Genomic DNA, 19,615 nt, shown 5'->3' with positions numbered 1-19,615 from the left:
AAATATTTTTCAACGTATTACCGAGTTTGTGTCACTCTATATTCTAATATTCTAGGTGTATTTAAAAGGTTATTAATTTATTGAAATGCTAAATTATAAAATAAGGTTTTTATTTTTTTAAAAGAATATCATATTCATTTATAATTTAATCGTTAGAAGACAACGCATGCCAATGATGACAGGATATCAGTATCCTTTAAGTGCTTTTGAAAATTTAGTAGGACTAAAAGTTGTAAGGAAATTAATTCTTTTTAAGGGAATTGTGTAATAATTGGTTATGGAATTAACAAAATTGAACATTTGTAAATTTTTATTCTTTCCATGCCTTTTTTAAGTCTTTGACCAATGCCCTATGTATATTGGTCATTTTTACTAAATGTTTTAAATTTATATGTCAATTGGTTTGTGTGTTTTAACCCGACACTATATATACTTTCTTTTCTTTTAAAAAGATTGAATTAATTAAAATATGTAATCAAAATGCATTATCGTATTTCTTATTTATGCAACTTAATATAAATTCGATTCTTAATTAAAAATAGTAATATTCAATTATATTGTCATAGATAGCTTTGCCATTACAAGCGACCAGATAACAATGTCAATGTGGTTCTCTTCTCACCATCTTCTGCGTATTGAAAAGGTCACAACAGGTCTTTATACAAATTTGGTATTGGTTTCACGAATATTTTTAATTTCGATGGGAATTTAAACCAATTTCTGGAATTTCCTGGCCCAAATTTTCATACTGGTGTAAGTTCTGTGAAGAAGTTTTGATCCTTCATAATAGTCTTGCAAGGAAAAATTAACACCTCCTAAAAGAATGGATAATTAGTATACAACAATCCCAACTGCAGTTGAATCAATGCATAGCAGATAAAATAAAACAAAAATATAGATACAATCCAAAACTGCTTGGAACAACAGAAAATTACATACAAATATTTGTAATCATAATTGTAAACCTCACATTGAAGCATCTACAACAGGCTTACGCTCCTCCCATGTTTGGGAAGATTCCGGAGAAGTTTGGTATCTTATCAACATGCTTGAGGGCACGCTCCGCAATCTGCCTTGTTCGGTAGTCGCCATGCTGGAAAGCATCCACAAGTGCAGTGCTCACATTTTGATCGCCTGAAACTTCATAGGCTATATCCTCTGTTCGCAACAATCTCTCCACTGCCCAGACTGCCCTCCTCCGCAAGTTCTCTGTCCGTTTCTCGAGTAACACATCGAGTATAGGCCGCACTCCCTCCGCATCCAACAACACCTGTACTCCTTGTTCAATATCCACTCCATCATCTATAAGAGTAGCTAAGGCTGCAAGTGCTGCCTCAACCACATTCACATTCGTGTGGTCCAGTAGAGCTACCAACTTAAGGACTGCTTGCCCTTCAAAAAGGCAAAATGTTTCTTTTAAAGAGCACAATCCTCTATGAATTCTACACAGTCCAGTAATGACCGGTTGTGTGTAACAGCATGTAAAGATTGAAGCACAAACACCTGGCGGTGGCAAATCAGGCAACTTTGTTAAATTTTTCGACTCTTGGGACAGGTTCTCTAAAGCTGTGGCGGAAACCATCTGTACATTATCAAGTCCGTTAGTTTGAAGCATTTCAATAAACAATGCAGCAAGATTGTGGTCACGACAGAGTGCAAGGGCTTCTGGCTCCTGATCGATGACATATGTAACCCTTGCAAGGATCTTCACAAGCCCTTCAAGAAATGGTGTCATGAAGCGACTGCTCCTGATCTCACCCTTCCTGATGGCAATCACCCTAGATATGACCAGCTGAAATGCACCTTCATCTAGCAGCTGCCTTGTGAGTCCCAAATCCCTCTCAGGAAGATCCGCTAAAAGGCCAACAGCTGCTGCCTGCTCTTCAGTGATTCCTGTACTCTCTGATATGACTTTAACTAGACCACTAAGCTGTCCGACTGAGCCACGTAGAGCATCGGCTAGTTCCTGACCCATGTGGGGTGAGAGATTTCGAAGAAGTCTTATGGAAGCTACACGCAGATCTTTCTGTGGAGCCTCAATGAATTGAACTAAACTGATAGTGGCGCCAGAACTTTTGATAGCAGAAACCACACTCAGAACTGTGGTTGGAGAATTAGTGAGTCCGACAAGAACTTGGAGAAGTTTGCACTCAATTGCTGGACCAGTATTGCTTATGAGATGAAGTAGATTATGAACTATGTCCTCTGAGACCAGAGTTTGGTGACCAGGTCCGAAAGGAATTGAGTCAAAGTCTTCCCCTGAGTTCACCACATTGGCAAGAATTGTAGCAGCAACCTCTTTTAATCGTGTTGGAAGCTGATTTGGACCCACTGCAAAAAGGTCATTGACAAGAGGAGAAAGTATTCCCGCTTCGATAAGAACCTTTGCACTTGGCTCGCACGATATCTGATTTAGTGCCTTCAGTGCAGCTTCTCTTGACTGCATATTACCACTTTTCATTATATTGATCAAAGATGAACCTGCAGTTCTAGCAACATGGACTTTGACGTCATTGTTCAAAACCAGCTCACCAAGGAATCCAGCCATTGAAAGTTTTGTTTCCGGTGGACCTGAAAGGATACATGATAATGATTTGATTCTCACATATGAAAGAGAGTTCTGCAACCAATCTTGAGCCCCGATACTAAGAATAATAACAATTATAATAATAATACACGGAAACCCATTTCAAAAGCTTTATAAATTATGCTCTCTTGAGAATTAACATAAATAGTGAGCAAAGTAGCCACACAACACAGCTTTGATTGAGATTAATTACAGAGTAGTATTAGCACCTTCAAGAAGTTGGGTCAGAAGAGGCTTCAATCTACCATTTTCAGCCATCTGCCGTACGTTATTCTCACACTTCTCCAGATTCTCCAATGTTTTATCAGCCTTCTCAACAGTAGAAAGATCTTCTGAATTGCTGCTTGTCATTCCAACTAATATAAGAATAGCTCCATTAATTGAACCAATCTTCTCACATAGGGTTTCAGATTTTGAGAGCTCATAAAGCAAAGAGACAGCTTCCTCTCTTTCTTTTGAAAGCTCATGAGACAGGAATTTTACAACTGTACGCACAGTGTCACCTTCCGCCAACAATTCCTTTGGAACAAAGAGAAGATGTTAACATAAATCCCAAAGGCAAACTGCCAGAGCTAAGAAATAAAATTAAAAGTTGAAAAAATACGCACACATACTGCAAAGGAAATTAAATGATAGCCAGCAAAGAAGTCACAACCTTATTTTCATCGTCTTCCTCTACCACAACTCTAAGAGTTTCCAAAGCTCTACATCGTATCTTACGGCTGCTGCTCTTCAACATGTCAACAATCATGGGTATGAGCCCTGCACCGCGGACATTATGCTTATTTGACCTGCTTCTTCGGCATATGTGCTGGATATACTTTAAAGTATGAAGCGTATCACTTTCTGGACTTCCCATATTCAACGAGCGGCGAGCCATATCCAGCTGTGCAGCTTCATTCCTGGCCGTCCACTCTTCAATGGTGTTTCGCAGAGCCATACTTGGATTCAGTTCTGCACTCTTTAACTCCTGCAGAGTCAACGGACAAACAAGTTGCCGTCCACTTTCCTTGCATTCCTTGAACCACTTTTCAATTGCTTCACGTTCAAAAGTCTGTCCATTTTCTAACGTTACAGGGTCCCGCATAACTTGCTTTGTCAGAGGACACACGAAAGCATCATAAATGGGCTCAATGTGCAACCTATCGAAATGAAAGCTATCATCTGACTGGCTGCCAGGGTCATTGCTTCCATCCCAGCTTGAAGCCATCATATATGTTTCCTATTCCCCCAAAGAAAACAACACAGCAAGGTAGTGCTGATAAGTTTCCATTGTTCAATAATGACAATTCATAATATCAAAAGAGTAGTTAAACAATGAAGAAATTTGATGTAAACGCACAAACAGAATCATGCCTTGGCAAAGATATATTCTTACTACAACGACGAAATTGCAAAGAACCATTGAATTAAGTCAAAATTAGAGAACAGTTCAACAATCTAGTGCTAAAAAAATAATAATAATAAGGATCACTGAATTAAGATCTCCCAGAATCGACACATATCGCCTTAATTTAGAAAGAGAGCCATACAAACTAGGCCAGATTAATTTCCATTGAAATTATCGTTGCAATCAAGAGGAGAATTCCGAGAAAATTCAAACCCAAGAAAAATAAAAACATTTCTTCAGAGCAGAGATAATTTGGGTTACGACCAAGGACAACAAAACAAAAAAAGGGGAGGGGGGGGGGATCAATAATTTTCTCTAAATTTTAAAAATAAATAATAAATTGCAGAATTGAGCTGATCAATAAGAGTTACCTGTGTAAATCAAAATTGGTGGAAGTGGCAGAGATACTATTCTGAAACCCTACTTTTTAGTTTATACTAAAGTTTGAGAGTTAAAGAAAAAAGGTTGAGGAAAAGTTGATTGGAGAAAGTGGTTGGTGCAGTGTCATGGTATAAAGAGCTGGAATTGCAGAGATGAAAGTTGAGATGTAGGAACAAAGAAGAGGAGGAGGAAGAAGAAGAGAACAACAGCAACAGAAATTGCAAAAATAAATAAATAAAATTAAAAGAGAGGAAAATCAGAGAGAAGGAGAGAAGGTTGACTGGGAGGAAATAGTCATCAACTCAGCCAGCCTGAGAGAGAGAGAGATTATTATGTTTGTTTATGATATTTTTTATGATATATAAAAATTAAAAATAAAAAACATATTCACAAAAATAATACAAGTAAAATAACATATTTCTTATTTATGTACAGTGTCCCTTCAAACACTGCCAGGTTGGCTCCACTCGTGTTTTTATCAATATCAATCATTACTTTATAATGATACTAAATACATCAAATAAATTGGGAAAATCTTTCAGCTTATATTCTTCATTGAAACTCTCATTTATATATATTTTTTTGTCAAATACATTTTCAAGCACTAAAAAAAATAACAAAAAAAAGCTACTGTTTAATCGGTGAAGTAAATCTTACATATACTTATACTGTACTAAATTGCTCCGTAAATTTTTTAAAATATTATTTATATATTAAAATTAACTATTAATGTATTTATATATAAATATATGTAATTTAATTTTTTTTTATGCATCAAGATTAAATCAATACATATCGAAATTACCAATATTTGGGATCAAACAAGCGTTGCAGAGATCGGAGGCTGGAATTGTGAACTAACTAACTTTCATGGAGGAACGGCATTTCATTCCCGAAAGTGGCGGCGATCAAGAACCGCCGCAGGAGGCGGTTGAAGTTGAGAATCGACGGGAAGTGCGACTCCAGCCTGGAGCTGAAGAGAAACTCGTGTTGCAATTCATGGACTCACTTAATAGCTATCTTTCCCTCTCTCACTCTCTCTCTTCCACACTTGGACAAGTAGGTATTCATTCTTCTTCCTAATTCCCTAAAAACTAAAATCTTCTCACAATTCTGCAATTCATTTGCCCTAATTTTGGACAGGCATGGATGGAATTAGCGAGTGCGAGGCATTCCATGGGAACTGCACGCCTTAATACTTCTCTTTTGGACCTCAAATTCCATCCAGCTTCTACAACGTTGAAAATTACCGAATATGATGGTAAAGTTTGTGTTTTTATAGTGGAACATGGTGCTGTGTACTTCTTGATTATTTATCTGTTTGAATATTAAAGTTGATTTGGTAGATGCAAAAGCATGGTTCGTGTTGCGTAAATGGGTATCCTCTGAAGAAGTTGAAGAAGATGAAGATAGTAATAGCACCAAATCTTCTGGTATGGCATTCTTACCTGAGTAATTAGGGTTGTGCTAATTTAAGCATATTTTTAAATGAAACATACCTACTCAAACCAAACTTCTGCTTCATTTGTTATTTGATTCTGCTGCTGTGTACTTTTAAGTACTTCTGTTAGATGTTTCTAATTTTCTTATACATGGTGGTTGTACAAACTGCTGAGGTGACCATTGCAAAGAAATTTTCAGAACGCGCAGATGATGATGATGATGTAGTAGTAAGTATTCTACACTTTCTTCTTCTTGCACTGGATTGTTATTAATATCATTGCTACCATGATGGAATCATGGAGTGAACAAATTATAGACATTTCCCTTGTCCAAGTTTCTAAGCTTTGAATTGAGTTATTGTATAAATGTTGTTAGTGATATTCACAGGTTCGAAGGGAGCGAGCGAAGTCATTGTCAGTCTTTGGAATTTTAATTCCGCCAAAGCTTCGAGCCGCCCAACTGTCATTTGAGAGAGGTAGACATATAAGAATTAAGAATTGATGATCTTAAATCTCCTTGCTTCCCTTGCAAATGTGCTGATAACCAGGATATAACACATTCTGTCGAATGAAATTCTTTGCAGCACTAGAGACCCTAGTAGAAATGGCAAATATGCGCTCGAGATTCCTATATTCTTTTCACCAACTTCATCAAGAGGTAGAAGATACTAAGGAATAGGCAGCATTGGGTGGCAAGCAGTATCATCAAAGGGTAACATGATTTTTCCTTTATAGAAACCATTATCCTTTCTTCCGCCTTTAGGAAAGACAGAATGAGGAAAGTAAAAGTAATTGGTTTGCAAGATAACTCAACGATTAGCGAGAAATTCATAACCAAATAGAATTTTTTTCCCCCACTTATTACTGGCATGATTAATTTTTTTGCATGTACAGGATGCCGGAAATGTGTAGCATGTGGATTATCTGATTATAGTAATGGGGACCAGCATTCCAGGTTGTTGACGTTAAATTTACTGATTTGTCAGAAGATAGTGAAATATATTCGCATCATGTTCATTTCGTTTTTGCATCCCGCGTATAAAATTAGCTTTCAACGGTTTATGAGATGTTAAAGATGAAGCAACAGCAAGTTCCTCAAGATAGTTTTGCCGACACTAGCTTCATGTTTCTTGTGTTTGGCTTAATAACGCACTCTATTTTTTCATCAAGCTTACTGCTCACTTGGAAAATGGCGTGTAATTATGCTTGTTCTTTTTCTATAACATGGGAGGCTGAACAATGAATAAATTACAATATTAAAACGAGCAATTTTTCTATTGTTAGGATTACAGTAATATTTGAGATGATGTATTTTTTAGAATTAATTTGAGGCCGAGTGTCCGAAAAAAGAATAGAAAATGAGAAATGCTAAGAAACTATCAGAATTTATTATTTTTTACCATTATTTAGTCATCAACTTAATTCTTTTAGTCTAGTAATACAAAATACGTCATTTTATATTTTTAAACATTGATGATTAACTGATGACTAAGAATAATAAATTCTAATAATCCTCTAACATTCTTGATAAAAAATAAAATAAAACAACTTAGAAAAACATTTTGCCACCACTCAAAATAAGGAGGGAAAATAAAATAAGTTCAACACAAATCAATATATTCAATCATGAATATAACTCTCACCCCAACTCTAATTCTTATTTTTTCATCCTTAGATATGGTTTTGACTATTAAGAACGAAGAATAAGAAGAAAGATACCAATACGTAACCAAATACATCAGAGGGAAGCTGCATAGCACTAATGCTTCTATGAACCTACGCAGAGTGAGCACTGCTCTCTAGTTTACAAGAAAAATAGATCTTATAAGTGGCAATGCTCGTAATAGAGATTGACTTGCGATTCAACTCGGTATAGTACATATCACATCAAATCATTTAATCTCACATCTCTCTCTCACTCACTCTCATTCTCACTCATACACATCCTCCATCAGCCCCAGGAAAAAAAATCCTTAAAAAAAAAAAACTCTTTAGACTAATACATCAACGCCACAAAATACAATAATACCATCCAAGCTTTTCTTCTAACTATACACAAAAAATGGCCTACAATGAACAATCAAGGAAATGGAAACATAAAAGGAAACAGGAAACTTGGTTTAGAGGCTAGAATGCACTCCAATTATCAGAACCCTTCTTCGAAGAATTAGTATCTGAAGAAACCTTAAATGGCCCAGAGGAACCAAATGGATCAGTGTCATCGAAAGAGAATGCACTGCTGTGGCCTAAGTCCTTGGTGCTACTAATTGAATCAAACCTTGCATGCCCGAAATCTTTGCTGCTGCTACTCATGGAATCAAACCTTGTGAACGTCTCAGGATGGTAGCCAAAGTCTTGGCTGCTGCTACTTATGGAATCGAACCTAGAAAATTTGTCATTATTGAACCCAACATCTCTGCTGCTACTAATGGAATCAAACCTTGCGAATTTATCATTATTTAAGCCAAAATCTCTATTGCTACTCATGGAATCGGACCTTGTGAAATTCTCACTACTGTAGCCAAAATCCTTGCTGCTACTAAAGGAATCAAATCTTGTAAACCCCTCTGGTTGTGGAGAAAACCCACCATCATGCATGCTGAAGGAATCGAACCTTGAATCAAACCTTGATGTCTCAAAGAAATCCCCTGCCTCACTGTACCTTGGAGAGTTGCCAAACTTGGAAAGTGGAGTTGCAGGTACTGAATCATCAAAAGTGGAGTTTTTGTATCTCGGAGAGTTGCTGAACTTGGAAAGTGGAGTTGCAGGCACCGAATCATCAAAAGTAAATGGGCTCTTGGCCTGGAACATGCCATCTGCATGTGTAGATCCTGTTCTAATTGGGTTAATACCAAAGTCACCAGATTTGAAGAAATCTCCATCAGAGTCCTACAGAACCAAACAAGAAAAATTATCATAGCATTAGATCAATTACTTCACAAAAGCGAAGAACCACAACGGGACAGGGTTGTGTCAAGAAAATCAAAGCAACTGATATCTGAAAATGGCATAACTTTGAAAAATAAGGGTAATATTGAAGACCAACATTACATAATAATAATAATAATAGTAAATAATGATGATGATGATGATAATGGTAATAATAAATAAAAAACCACATTATGTTTCATACATATATGGGCTTTCTCCACCTCCGCAAGTATTTACAGACACCGAGAATTTGTTACATTTTTTAAAGAAAGAAAGCAATACAAAGAAAAGCTATCTGACAGAAGTTACCTTGGTACCAGGAAAATTCCACACCGAGTCTACATCGTCATTATTGTCGAATGCACCCCAAGTCGATTCATCAAAACTTCTGCTACCACATTAATAATATCTTAATTACTAAATGCACTACATTCAAATCCAAGTACTGCAGAGAGGAAGAACAAGCCAAAAAAAGATAGGAAAGGGCCCAGAAACCACCCTATCAGCAAATAATAAAGAGAAAACAAACAAGTTACCTAGTTTCTGCATCTCCTCGAGGACTTTTCACAAATGGACTGTCTTCCACAGTAGTCCTTCCAGCTGGACTACCACGAGGGCTTCTTGCAAAGCCATCTTCACTGTGTGTATAAGATTTATCTTCAACTGCATAATCACCATTAATAGCAGTTTCTTGCTTCCCATTTGCATTCACAGGTGAACCATAAGCTGAATTGTCATCAGGGAAATTTTGCTCTCCTTTAACGAAGGTGGGTTTTGATTTTGGAGATGCATGTTTTGCAAAAGTGAGATCATTGGCAAATCCTGGAAGTTAAAATAGCAAATAATTGGGTATTAAACAAAAAACAAAACACACAAAAACAAAAAACTCATAGAAAGAAATATTGCATACCTTCATCTTCAAATTTATCCCAATCTTCATCCCAAAGAGCTGCTCCCTCTGCAATCCCAGGTTGCCATCCTATGATTCAAGACACATGCACGATCATGTTTCAGTTAGACAGAGAGAAAAATGCCTTCATAGCTATTAATATGCTATACAGATCTTTCACCTATGATTACAGCCACTTATACATACAACTTGGTAAAGTTAATTATACATTTTAAACAGAACCAATGTTTTTCCCCAAGCTCTCACATACTTATTATACAGTACCCATGTTTAAGCAAATTGCTGATGTTTGATTTAGTGCATAACAAGTAGAGAAGGATAAACAACTATAAAGGGCTTGCCACCAGTATACCCTCGTAAAATTTAGGTTTCTAAATGGCTCCGAGAAGTAGATTAATTACATAAGAAAAATAACTAGAATCACATATTACAAGAGGGAAAAGCAAAAAGTAAAAGAAAAATGACAATTTTGTAGTGTGACCCTTTGAGAATCAACAATAAATTAAGGGGTTAAGCAAGAAGCCACAATGAGACAAATCAACATCGAACTTACCGGTAGGAAGCTGAACCATTGCAATTGACTTCACATCTATCCCATGTTTCTTGCATCGTTCAGCCAAAGCCTTAAATAACTCCTCAAGATCTGACTGTATTCGATCAGCACGGACCTATGGAATTAACTAATCTTCAGCAATAAAATAATGCAGAGGTTTTCTAGAACACCAGAAATTATTCAGAGAATAAAAATACCTGAAGAATACCATCTGCACTGCCTCCTTGTTCCATTTTGACAATGGCTTGCTGCAACTCCACCTTCCTTTCCTAATATGTATAAAGTAATGGTTACGTGATGCATTGAAATGTTCAAGTGCACATCCTCCTAACTAACAGAAATAAATTCATATTTGCAGCACATGGACAATGCATGTCAATTGACCCTATCTTTTACTATTTGTCAAGTAATAATGAAAATTTCTAATTACCTGTATATCACGAAATTTAGCTTCTTCAACAGTCAATTTGGATGCTATTTCTGCTACCTGTTTGTACTTCTCTTCATATTTCTTGCTTAACAACTCTGCCTGTAAAATAGCAGTAACTGAGAGTTTATTCTTCTAACTTCAAGTTAAATCATATATTTAAAGAGAAAAGGAACAACCTCACGTTTGTCCGCAGATGCCCTTTCTGTAATCTCATTCAGTCTGTTATCACATCTGCTTTTATATAGAACCTGTTATACATATAGCAAAAAGGATTCATCGGTGGGAAACAAGTGAGTGCACCACCAAATGTTTGTAGTCGCTCATAACATTGCATACAGTTTTATATTAACAGCACATAATAAGCCATCATACTCAATTAAAAAGCTTAAAAAATAATATTTCTCACTTTCTTGAACTCCAAACAGTTCCTTTAGATGTACCCATTTATAAGCCTTACTTTCTATAAAATGCCACCATGATTCTAACTAGTAACTACAGTTTCTCAGGCACAAGAAAAGCTTCTCCAACCATCACAATCCTAACTACAAATCAAAATGAAGCCTAACTAGAAACTTAAAGCTACCATTAAGTCACTATAGGTTGAATTTCAAATCGATCCCTACCCATTTATTAGCTGGACTAGCTATATTGAATTAACAAGTTAAAGACATTCCCTCACACTAAACTGCATAATTCTAGTACCACTGTTTGATTAGATTAAGTTATGCTTAACTTCAAATGCTTGAGTTGAGATCATTTCCAGCAAGAAAGGCAACCATGTGCTACAACTTTCACATAAAAGGGTCATAGATAATTAATAAATTTATATTTTGAAGTAGCAAGCAGCTGTGCATCAACCCTAATTACTTATAACCAAGCTACCAGCAGCACGACCTTGAATCCTCCATTTAGTTTATCTCAACGTATAAAACCATAAGTACATATACACAACATCAGCTCAAGATCAAAAGGAAAAGATAAATGTGATGAATTACCAGTTCCTGCATTTTGTTGCGGTAGTATTCCAACTTCTCTTTTGAATCCAAAATCACATTCTCTGCTTCTTCAGCCTACAACAACAGAGAGTGATATCTTTATAATATATCAAAAGGTGCAAAGGAACTGAGGCCACATACAAAAATAGATGAGATGGGAGACTTTTGGTTTCCAAAAGTACTTATGAGCCCCATAAACTGTTTCAAATAATTTCTTGCAAAATTAAATTTGGGACACTGGGCCAACATCCTTAAAAGGTGGCACTGACACATAAATTTTAGGTTAAAATTAATATTGAAAGAACTACCAAACTGGTACTTAATTCTCCTATTTCAAAGTCAAAGGTGTCCATTGGCCTTCAAATTGTTATTGGATGTAATTAAACTTATTGGTTTAAGATGAACTTCATAATGTTAGCATTTTTTGTTTATAAAGAATGAAGGAACTGTTTTCAATAAAAATTAGGAAAATAAGAGAGGATAATTACAAAGACTCATGAGGAGGATAAGGGTTCTTTGATAACGTAAAAAGAAAAACAGTTGCGGAACGTTCATTTCTGAAAATACCTTCTCTGTAGTAGTTGCATCTTGAGGCTTTGGCATATGCTGCTCACCATTATTTGTGCGATTCATAAAGGAATCCTCCAACACAGGAGCACCCGACTTTTGCTGATTGGGCAGCATATTGCCACTAACCTGGACAGAAGTTCCTTGAACCGGCGGCCTCAAACCAGCTATTGGTGCCACTGGCCGAGCACCTGGCGTCCCTTGTTGCTGCTGAAAACCTTGTGACAAACAAGAAGTAAAAGTACCATCAAGAATATCCTAAAAAGACAAGTGGAAAAGGAAACTTTCATGATCTGTAGGTTAGTGAACTATACCTGGGCGTATACCCCAAGCAGCACCTCCATGAGGAATTTTAGGATGGCCCAACATAGACAATAGTGTCTCATCAAACATGACATTATGTGGAAGGGTTGGCGGAAGAGAGTGACCTTCCCTGTACCTCTCCATCAAATAAAGAGCATAACAAAACTCTTTCAAAGAAAGCATACTATCATTATCCTGATCAGATAAGTCCCACACCTTCTTTAAGACATCTGCAGAAAGTCCAGCACATATTTAATTATATGCTATCAAAGGAGGTCGTCCCAAGAATTATACAAGAGCATGTCCAAATAATGAGATATGCAATTGCATAGAACTTAAACAGGAAACAGATAGTCCTGAGGTTTAGTGGATAAACATATCTAATAATAACATCATCTCATCAGTGTAATGTTTTCCCCCAAGCACCTTCTAAAATACATTAGCATGGCACAGAAACTTCAATAGCAACATCAAATTTCGAGCCAACACAATGTTCAACACAAAATTGTTTAAAGTATTCATTTCATAAAGGATGAGACTTAAGGACTTGGAATTGTTAAATATTCTTGGCTTTAATCAAGTGGATTCCCAAATGTGAATTTGATCTCAGGTGTAATAGTTGTCACCAACCATATAACCCAGCAAAAACATCCGTAATATTCTCAATTTCCAATTTTAGGAAGCTATGATGCAACATATCATGGACAAGTTAATACATTAATGCACCTAATGCAGAAACAACATCAAACAGTTGTCACAGCATGAAAACAAAAGGTTTTACCAATAGGTAATCTCCAACTTAAAAATAGACTGCGGGCCTGCTCCCCTGTGATTTTTCCATCCCTATCAGTGTCAACTTCCATAAACACCCTTGTATACTTCTGCACATCAGAAGGTTTCATTTTTGGCCAAGACTGCTGTGAATTGTCAGAATTAGTATTTCCAAGTCCAGCTGAAATCCCAGATGATGCATGGGGAGAAGAAGCAGGTGGTGAAATCTGCTGGCTAGGGTGTGAAGCAGAAGCAGGTGGTGAAATCTGCTGACTTGGATGTGAAGCAGACTGTCCTCGCTGAAATTGACTACCCACAGGCTGCATTGAGAATGCACTCTGGAGTGAATCAAGAGCATTCTTCTTTGTTGCAGGTTGGGCACCACTAGACACTGGAACAATGGCTGACGAAGCAGGTGAACTGCTAAATGAAAAACTCTGTCCAGCCGGCTCTTGTTTCAGTGTGGATGATGTGGTCGAGAATAAATCATTTCCCAATACTGAATTGGAAGAGAAACCATTTCCAGAAACAGATAACGCTCTTGTGTTGACAGTTGTTGGCTGGGACATTGGTGAAACAGGAGCAAGTGGTGGTGCTGACGTTGATAAGGGAAGTGATGGAGCTAGTCCTCCAGGCCTAGCAGCAACTGTACCAGGACCTCCACTATTCCAACCACTTGAGATGCTAGGATTAGAGAGATTGTGGCCAGCCACACTAACTCCTTTAGAAATATCCGGGCCTACAACCCCCTGTTGTGGGCGGGGAGCGCTAGTAGCTGGCATAGATTGAGGCTGTCTCATGGTCGGACCCAGCTGGGAAGGAAAATATTGCTGGTTAGCAGCAGGACCAGGAAATCCTTGCCCTCTGTAGGCAAAACCTTGGGTTGATGTTGGTGCAGTTACACCCATCGTCATTGAAGCTGCAGGCGAAATCGAATTTGGATGCGGTGCAGTCACCCCCATCTGTGGCATTGAAGCTGCAGGAGCTACCGAATTCGGGCGTGGTGCAGTTACACCCATCTGCGGCATTGAAACCGCAGGAGCTACCGCATTTGGGCGTAGTGCGGTGACACCCATCTGCGGCATTGATGCAGCAGGAGCTACTGCATTCTGGCGTGGTGGGGGTAATGCGGCAAGATTGATCTGAGGTGCAGGGATTTTTGCAGCAGCAGGACCATATAATGCGGCCTTCACGATATCAGGCGTCAAATCTCGCTTACTCTGAGCAACAGTTACCAATCTCAGAGCATTGTAAAACTCATTCCTCCCAAGGAAACCAGTTTTGGCCTGATCAGCATAATTCCATACCTGTAAAATACACCAAGCACACCAAGTATTAGGCTAGATCACATCTAAGTTTCCATCATATAATTGAAGATAATAAACAAAGCATCAAACAAAAAACCTAGAACAAGGATCCGAAGCAAAACAAGCACGAAACGATATCCATATTCCATTACATCATTGAATCCCAAAAAAGCAGAAGATACAAGTTAACAGAAGTACAGTGGCGCGATTCGTATGGCATAGGTTAGAATTAGGAATTATAATGAGAATATAAATGAACCTGAGCAAGGACGGGTTTGGGCAAATTGGATCCCATGAAGAACGAGACAGCTTCAGCTCCACTGATTCTTCCATCACCATCTAAATCCGCTCTCCTGAAATACGCTTCGAACTGATCCATGTTAGGTGGTGCTGCCATCTCATTAATTGTATGTATTCGGCTTCAATCTTCAACCGCTAAATTAGATCGCACGCCGCAGAAGGAACTGAATCAGATTTAGGGATTTGTTAAGTTGAAAGAGAAAGGGACGGAAATGATGAATTGGGAGAAAAGGGAATAGCGGTGGATGGCAAATCGAGAATTCTACGCCTGAATTGGAAGAAATTAAGAAAAACTGGTGGCGGGTTAAATTTTTCCGGCGAGATGCGGTGGCGTATTGTCGGTGGAGAACAGAGGTCGAGATTCGACGGAGAAATTTCACTGACTCGTTTGTTTAAGTTTGATTTGGGCCTCTTTGGGTTTGTGGGGATGAGACGAGAGATACTAAGAAGCAGAAGCTTCATTTGATTTCATCTACATAAAGTAATATTAATATTAATGTTGTAATAATAATCCCCAGCTTATACACCATCAACAAACCTTATCATAAAATAATAATCATATATTAAATAATTCTTATTAGCTGTCCTGCTGTAGCATTATTTTTTTGCACCCGCTGATTATAAGGTTATTTGTAATAAACTAATAATTCGTTAGTAAAATTTGACTCCCATTTCTTTAAGCTTGGCTTCACGAGGGAAACTAGATAGTTTATTTAACATCAGCATTTTTATCAATTTTAGAAGGGGAAAAAAAACCAGTACAGACACTTTAGCATTTTAATATTAATTAATATTTTTTTATATTACTGATAACCTAAAGGCACTAAAGCAGTTTTTTTTATCAATTTTTTATTTATTTTATTCTTATTTAATATATTTATAAATAAAATGTAAATTTTTACTCTTATTTTTATGTACTATTTCAGCTAATTGCTGAAAACACAAAATCTATTTCCGATGTGCTTGATGATTCGATTGATTTGATTTTGGAGTCCTAACAAAACACACAGAAAGTTATCTACCTGCCACATTTTACAATTTTTTTGTAATATTTAAAAGGAATGGATTAGGAACAAAAAGGAAAATTAGAGCGTAGCAGTCCAACTTATTTTATGTCTGCATAGAAAATAAGAATGATTCCATATATGTACAAAAGAAAAAGAGAGCTTACCTCCTTAAACATTCTATACGAAGTAAAAAGTGTTGTATTTTTAAAACAAAATTAGACAAATAAATTATATTTTTATCATAAAAAATTCTGGACTAATTTATTCATCAAAAGAATTTAAATATATTTTTATTTATCAAAATTTTGTATTTTTTAAACACTTTAAATAATTATCATACTTGAACTCACTTCTTACATACAAATGGATATCTAAAAATATTTATGCTATCTAATTTATGATCGCTAATAACAAGTCATCATTTGAGCGATGCCATCCTATTTGCCAAAACCAAAAATGATGGGATTGATGTATCGTTATTATATTAAAAATGTTATTTATATATTGAAATTGATTATTATATATATATATATATATATATATATATATATATATATATATATATTGTATAATTTATTTTTAATATACATTTTTTATTTTAATATACATTTTGTATTAGTGACTCATTTTTATAGTTGATTTTTATTGTAAATATGATTGTATTTTTATTTTATCTATATCCCCCCTAACCAATTCACCATTGAATTGTAGTTTAACTATTAACGCTACTTCTTATTGTGTCGCTAAGCCAAAAATCATAAAAGAAAAAATATATATAATACCATGGGATTTAGCAAATAGCCAAATACTGCTGCCATTCATATTGCAAAGAGAACGACTGATGGGAGTACTGCTCAGCCTTCAATTTCATTTAGATACATGGTTGCCATCAGCTAAAACGAAGGTTCTACTAACATGTTCCCTTTTTTTTACGGGATAACATGTTCTCTCTTCTATATAATACCCCAATGGTGCTAATTTGTATGCTAAACCTTGTTTCCAAATCCAGTTATGCGAGTTTCATTATTAACATCGTGGAAATTAGAATTTCTGGTATTAAGTAAATTGCAACAGAATCACAGTGATGTATAATAAGCAGTAGTTAGTTCTTGAAAGCACCAACCATAGTTTCTACAATACGCATATATGAATACACTTTATATATATGCTATGCCACATCACTTGTGGTTAGACTTAGACAACATGTTCAGCTGGATGAAATCTCCTATTTTGGGATAGCACCATCCACAATCAATTGGCACATCTCTAAAGAAAATAAGAACCATAGCAGCCTCCAGTTTCTAGTTTACTCATCAGTTGTTCAAATCCTGCATAACAAAACAAACCAATCAGATTTTAACGCTAGAGCAATCAAATTCGAGTAAACTCGTCAAGAGCACAACTAATCAAAATTAAAAAAAAATTAACTCATTTTCTCCACGAGCTAAGAATATCCTTAAGAAAAAAATAATGAGAGACGATTTAATTATTTTTAAAACTAATATTTATACAAGTCAAAAGATTTCATATATTTATATATTTTTATACTAAATTAAGTAAAGTCTAAAGATTACAACGAACCAACTCGTGTCAACTGAACCCCAATACATAACTAGCAAATTATCCATGGTGAACTAAAAGGATTCGCTTATAAACTAGTAGTGTTTTTACACACGTTTGATGATACAAGGTTAAAGAAAGATTGGGTGGTCTAGCAAAACGGTATATACCTATATCAGGACTGTGGGACAAGTTCTCATAGGAAGGAACTTGATGAATTGTTTCTTGAATTTCAGGCATCTTTTTCTCCTTTGGAGACTCTACTTCTACATCTGCTTCTGCTTCTAGATTATTCTGGGAGGGAAGCAGTTGCTTGCGCTTGGAACGTGCTCTTCGATTCTGGAACCAATTATAGACATTAGTCTCTGAAATCTGGCCATGTTGGCCAAGCTCAAGGGTTATCTCCTTGATCTTCTGCTTGTTTGGAGTGCCATTCCCTTCGTCAAATATACGCTCCAGAATTTGAAGTTGCAGAGGCGTCGGCGTCCACCGCTGCCTCGCCGTTATCTTGTGGCCGGAGCACGCCATGAGAGGATCACAGTATAAATTCCCTAACCTCATTCCTAGACAACAATTAACATTCATTCATGACGCTCTCCTAATTGATGACAAATTAGATCGTGAAATTAAAGATGAACCGAACCTGCGAGGTCTTGCTGAGTGGTGATAGATTTGTGCATCTCAACCAGGCGGTCGCAGATGGTGGCGTAGACCGATATCTGTTGCCGCAGCATTTCCAGTTGTTCATCGGTCATCACTTTCATGTATAAGCTTCCGATTCCATTGTTAGCTCCTGATGTGGCTTGCTCTGCCTCCATCCTTTTTCTCTTTTGCAGTAACAGCAAAAGGAAGAAGATGATGAAGAATTGTGAGCAATTGCATCTCTATTTGCAGATAGAGGCTTCTCTTCTCTTAGTCAACCAGAAAAGGTAGCGTAGTTAACTGCGCAATTTGGCCCAAGCTCCCGCAAATCACGCAATTTTCCCTCCTTTCTCTTTTTTTATCTTTTCTTTTCACTAGCGTGTGCCCCGCGCAAAAAACCGGTCCAGCTTTATGTCACTGAATCATAGCCCAACTTGGTTAGTCCAGTCTTTATATCAATAGCCCAACCCAACTAATCAAAGTTTCTATTTATCACAATTGCATGCTACTCTAGTCGGTGTAAAAGTAAAACTGTGAACGGGGCAGAAGATCGGGGTCGGGTCGGGTCGGGCTATGGGTAATAACTGGGTTGGGCTGGTTCCTCAAGCCTATACCTGTGACAAAAAAAAAAAAAAACTAGGCATGTTTATGGAAAGAGAAATAGATTTTTTTTTCACTGTAAAATGTAATATTACATTATATAAGACCTTTTTTTTCACATGTTTTTATTTGATCCTAGTTAAGTTTTGAATAAGAAAATAGTTTTTCAACCAGTATCTATTACATTATGCAGCAAGGTTTTGAAAATTAGTTTGAACCGGCCGATCGAACCATAAATAGTTACAAAAAACGGATCAGTCAGATGCTAAAATCGCCAATTTTAAAAAACACCTTTGAACCGTCGAATTGGCCAAGAACTGATTAGTCAAACCGAACTGTAACCGGCCGATTTTTTGAATTATGAAGTAAATATTGTCGTTTTGGTTGTGCTGAACCCTATCTTCACAATTCTACTCCAGTCCAGCCCTAATTTCAGACTCCAGGAACACGCTCTCTGCCTCTTTCTCATTCAGTCCAAAGCTCCTCTCATCGATCTCCTGGTCCTCCTTCACTTTCGTTCAGCCATCGCCTGCTACCGCCGCCGTCGAAACTTCCAACTTTGAACAGCCACCGCCTGCTCCCTCATTTCCCTTCCATCGCGCAGCAGCCATCGCAACATTCCTTCCCCTCCATCGCGCAGCTACCATGTAAACATGGAAGCCTCTGTCGCATAGCGAAGGTTGCGCCGTCGCTAGCTCTATTCCACCGCAACCACTATCCCGTTTGAAGCCCGTTCGAAGGTGCTTGATGTAGGCCAAACGTTAGTTCAAAATTTCTTCTGAATAAAAAATCGCTTCGTTGCAACTATAATTCCAAACCAACAATTGACCCGCATCAGAGTTTATTTTGTTTGTCACAAGTGCAAACCAATAAAAATATCGAGAGTATTAGATCTCGGGTCGTCTCTTAAAGGAATTATAGTGAGGTATGCATATTATC

The 19,615-nt window shown here is 37.0% G+C and overlaps 4 protein-coding genes across 6 annotated transcripts; 1 reads left to right on the top strand and 3 right to left on the bottom strand.

Annotated features, from left to right (window-relative positions):
- Positions 1 to 792: 792 nt before the first annotated feature.
- Positions 793 to 4,827, bottom strand: LOC112705721 (U-box domain-containing protein 44). Its single transcript, XM_025756639.3, has 4 exons — positions 4,349 to 4,827; positions 3,243 to 3,809; positions 2,797 to 3,106; positions 793 to 2,571 (listed from the first exon to the last, which is right to left on the bottom strand). Exons 2-4 carry the CDS (start codon positions 3,798 to 3,800, stop codon positions 992 to 994), a joined length of 2,448 nt encoding a protein of 815 aa, XP_025612424.1. The 5' UTR covers positions 3,801 to 3,809; positions 4,349 to 4,827; the 3' UTR covers positions 793 to 991.
- Positions 4,828 to 4,885: 58 nt separating this feature from the next.
- On the top strand, positions 4,886 to 7,069 carry LOC112705720 (uncharacterized). 3 transcript variants are annotated; one of them, XM_025756638.2, is made up of 7 exons: positions 4,886 to 5,417; positions 5,502 to 5,619; positions 5,714 to 5,791; positions 6,000 to 6,028; positions 6,189 to 6,276; positions 6,385 to 6,512; positions 6,695 to 7,069. In XM_025756638.2, the coding sequence occupies exons 1-6, from the start codon at positions 5,229 to 5,231 to the stop codon at positions 6,477 to 6,479; spliced, it is 597 nt and encodes a 198-aa protein (XP_025612423.1). In that variant the 5' UTR covers positions 4,886 to 5,228; the 3' UTR covers positions 6,480 to 6,512; positions 6,695 to 7,069. The 3 variants fall into 3 exon arrangements, with proteins under 3 accessions (XP_025612423.1, XP_025612422.1, XP_025612421.1); XM_025756637.2 differs by having other exon boundaries at positions 5,705 to 5,791; XM_025756636.2 differs by having other exon boundaries at positions 5,693 to 5,791.
- A 534-nt stretch (positions 7,070 to 7,603) lies between these two features.
- LOC112705719 (uncharacterized) lies at positions 7,604 to 15,413 on the bottom strand. The gene is made up of 13 exons (XM_025756634.3): positions 14,827 to 15,413; positions 13,271 to 14,567; positions 12,501 to 12,719; positions 12,187 to 12,404; positions 11,620 to 11,694; positions 10,801 to 10,872; positions 10,625 to 10,723; positions 10,392 to 10,463; positions 10,195 to 10,309; positions 9,642 to 9,710; positions 9,268 to 9,553; positions 9,041 to 9,119; positions 7,604 to 8,689 (listed from the first exon to the last, which is right to left on the bottom strand). The coding sequence occupies exons 1-13, from the start codon at positions 14,962 to 14,964 to the stop codon at positions 7,928 to 7,930; spliced, it is 3,501 nt and encodes a 1,166-aa protein (XP_025612419.1). The 5' UTR covers positions 14,965 to 15,413; the 3' UTR covers positions 7,604 to 7,927.
- Positions 15,414 to 16,939: 1,526 nt separating this feature from the next.
- Positions 16,940 to 18,486, bottom strand: LOC112705718 (WUSCHEL-related homeobox 8). Its single transcript, XM_025756633.3, has 3 exons — positions 18,078 to 18,486; positions 17,605 to 17,997; positions 16,940 to 17,202 (listed from the first exon to the last, which is right to left on the bottom strand). The coding sequence occupies exons 1-3, from the start codon at positions 18,250 to 18,252 to the stop codon at positions 17,141 to 17,143; spliced, it is 630 nt and encodes a 209-aa protein (XP_025612418.1). The 5' UTR covers positions 18,253 to 18,486; the 3' UTR covers positions 16,940 to 17,140.
- Positions 18,487 to 19,615: the final 1,129 nt, after the last annotated feature.

This window comes from Arachis hypogaea, chromosome 8, assembly GCF_003086295.3.
Source record: "Arachis hypogaea cultivar Tifrunner chromosome 8, arahy.Tifrunner.gnm2.J5K5, whole genome shotgun sequence".
Taxonomy (NCBI): Eukaryota; Viridiplantae; Streptophyta; class Magnoliopsida; order Fabales; family Fabaceae; genus Arachis; species Arachis hypogaea.
The sequence above is the reverse complement of the archived record's forward strand: the minus strand, read 5'-3'. Positions and strand labels throughout refer to the sequence as shown.

What these genes read in the sequence shown, in the direction of transcription:
- LOC112705721 (XM_025756639.3), bottom strand. Translation starts at nt 3,800, where the DNA reads ATGATGGCTTCAAGCTGGGATGGAAGCAATGACCCTGGCAGCCAGTCA. An exon ending in AGGAAGACGATGAAAATAAG is followed by an intron (nt 3,107 to 3,242) that starts GTTGTGACTTCT and finishes TTTGTTCCAAAG; the next exon opens with GAATTGTTGGCGGAAGGTGA. An exon ending in TCTGACCCAACTTCTTGAAG is followed by an intron (nt 2,572 to 2,796) that starts GTGCTAATACTA and finishes GTATCCTTTCAG; the next exon opens with GTCCACCGGAAACAAAACTT.
- LOC112705720 (XM_025756636.2), top strand. Translation starts at nt 5,229, where the DNA reads ATGGAGGAACGGCATTTCATTCCCGAAAGTGGCGGCGATCAAGAACCG. An exon ending in TCTCTTCCACACTTGGACAA is followed by an intron (nt 5,418 to 5,501) that starts GTAGGTATTCAT and finishes AATTTTGGACAG; the next exon opens with GCATGGATGGAATTAGCGAG. An exon ending in CCAACTGTCATTTGAGAGAG is followed by an intron (nt 6,277 to 6,384) that starts GTAGACATATAA and finishes AATTCTTTGCAG; the next exon opens with CACTAGAGACCCTAGTAGAA.
- LOC112705719 (XM_025756634.3), bottom strand. Translation starts at nt 14,964, where the DNA reads ATGGCAGCACCACCTAACATGGATCAGTTCGAAGCGTATTTCAGGAGA. An exon ending in AAGTTGGAGATTACCTATTG is followed by an intron (nt 12,720 to 13,270) that starts GTAAAACCTTTT and finishes GACTTTCTGCAG; the next exon opens with ATGTCTTAAAGAAGGTGTGG. An exon ending in AATGGTTCAGCTTCCTACCG is followed by an intron (nt 9,711 to 10,194) that starts GTAAGTTCGATG and finishes CTTGAATCATAG; the next exon opens with GATGGCAACCTGGGATTGCA.
- LOC112705718 (XM_025756633.3), bottom strand. Translation starts at nt 18,252, where the DNA reads ATGGAGGCAGAGCAAGCCACATCAGGAGCTAACAATGGAATCGGAAGC. An exon ending in CACTCAGCAAGACCTCGCAG is followed by an intron (nt 17,998 to 18,077) that starts GTTCGGTTCATC and finishes ATTGTTGTCTAG; the next exon opens with GAATGAGGTTAGGGAATTTA. An exon ending in GTCCCACAGTCCTGATATAG is followed by an intron (nt 17,203 to 17,604) that starts GTATATACCGTT and finishes TTTGTTATGCAG; the next exon opens with GATTTGAACAACTGATGAGT.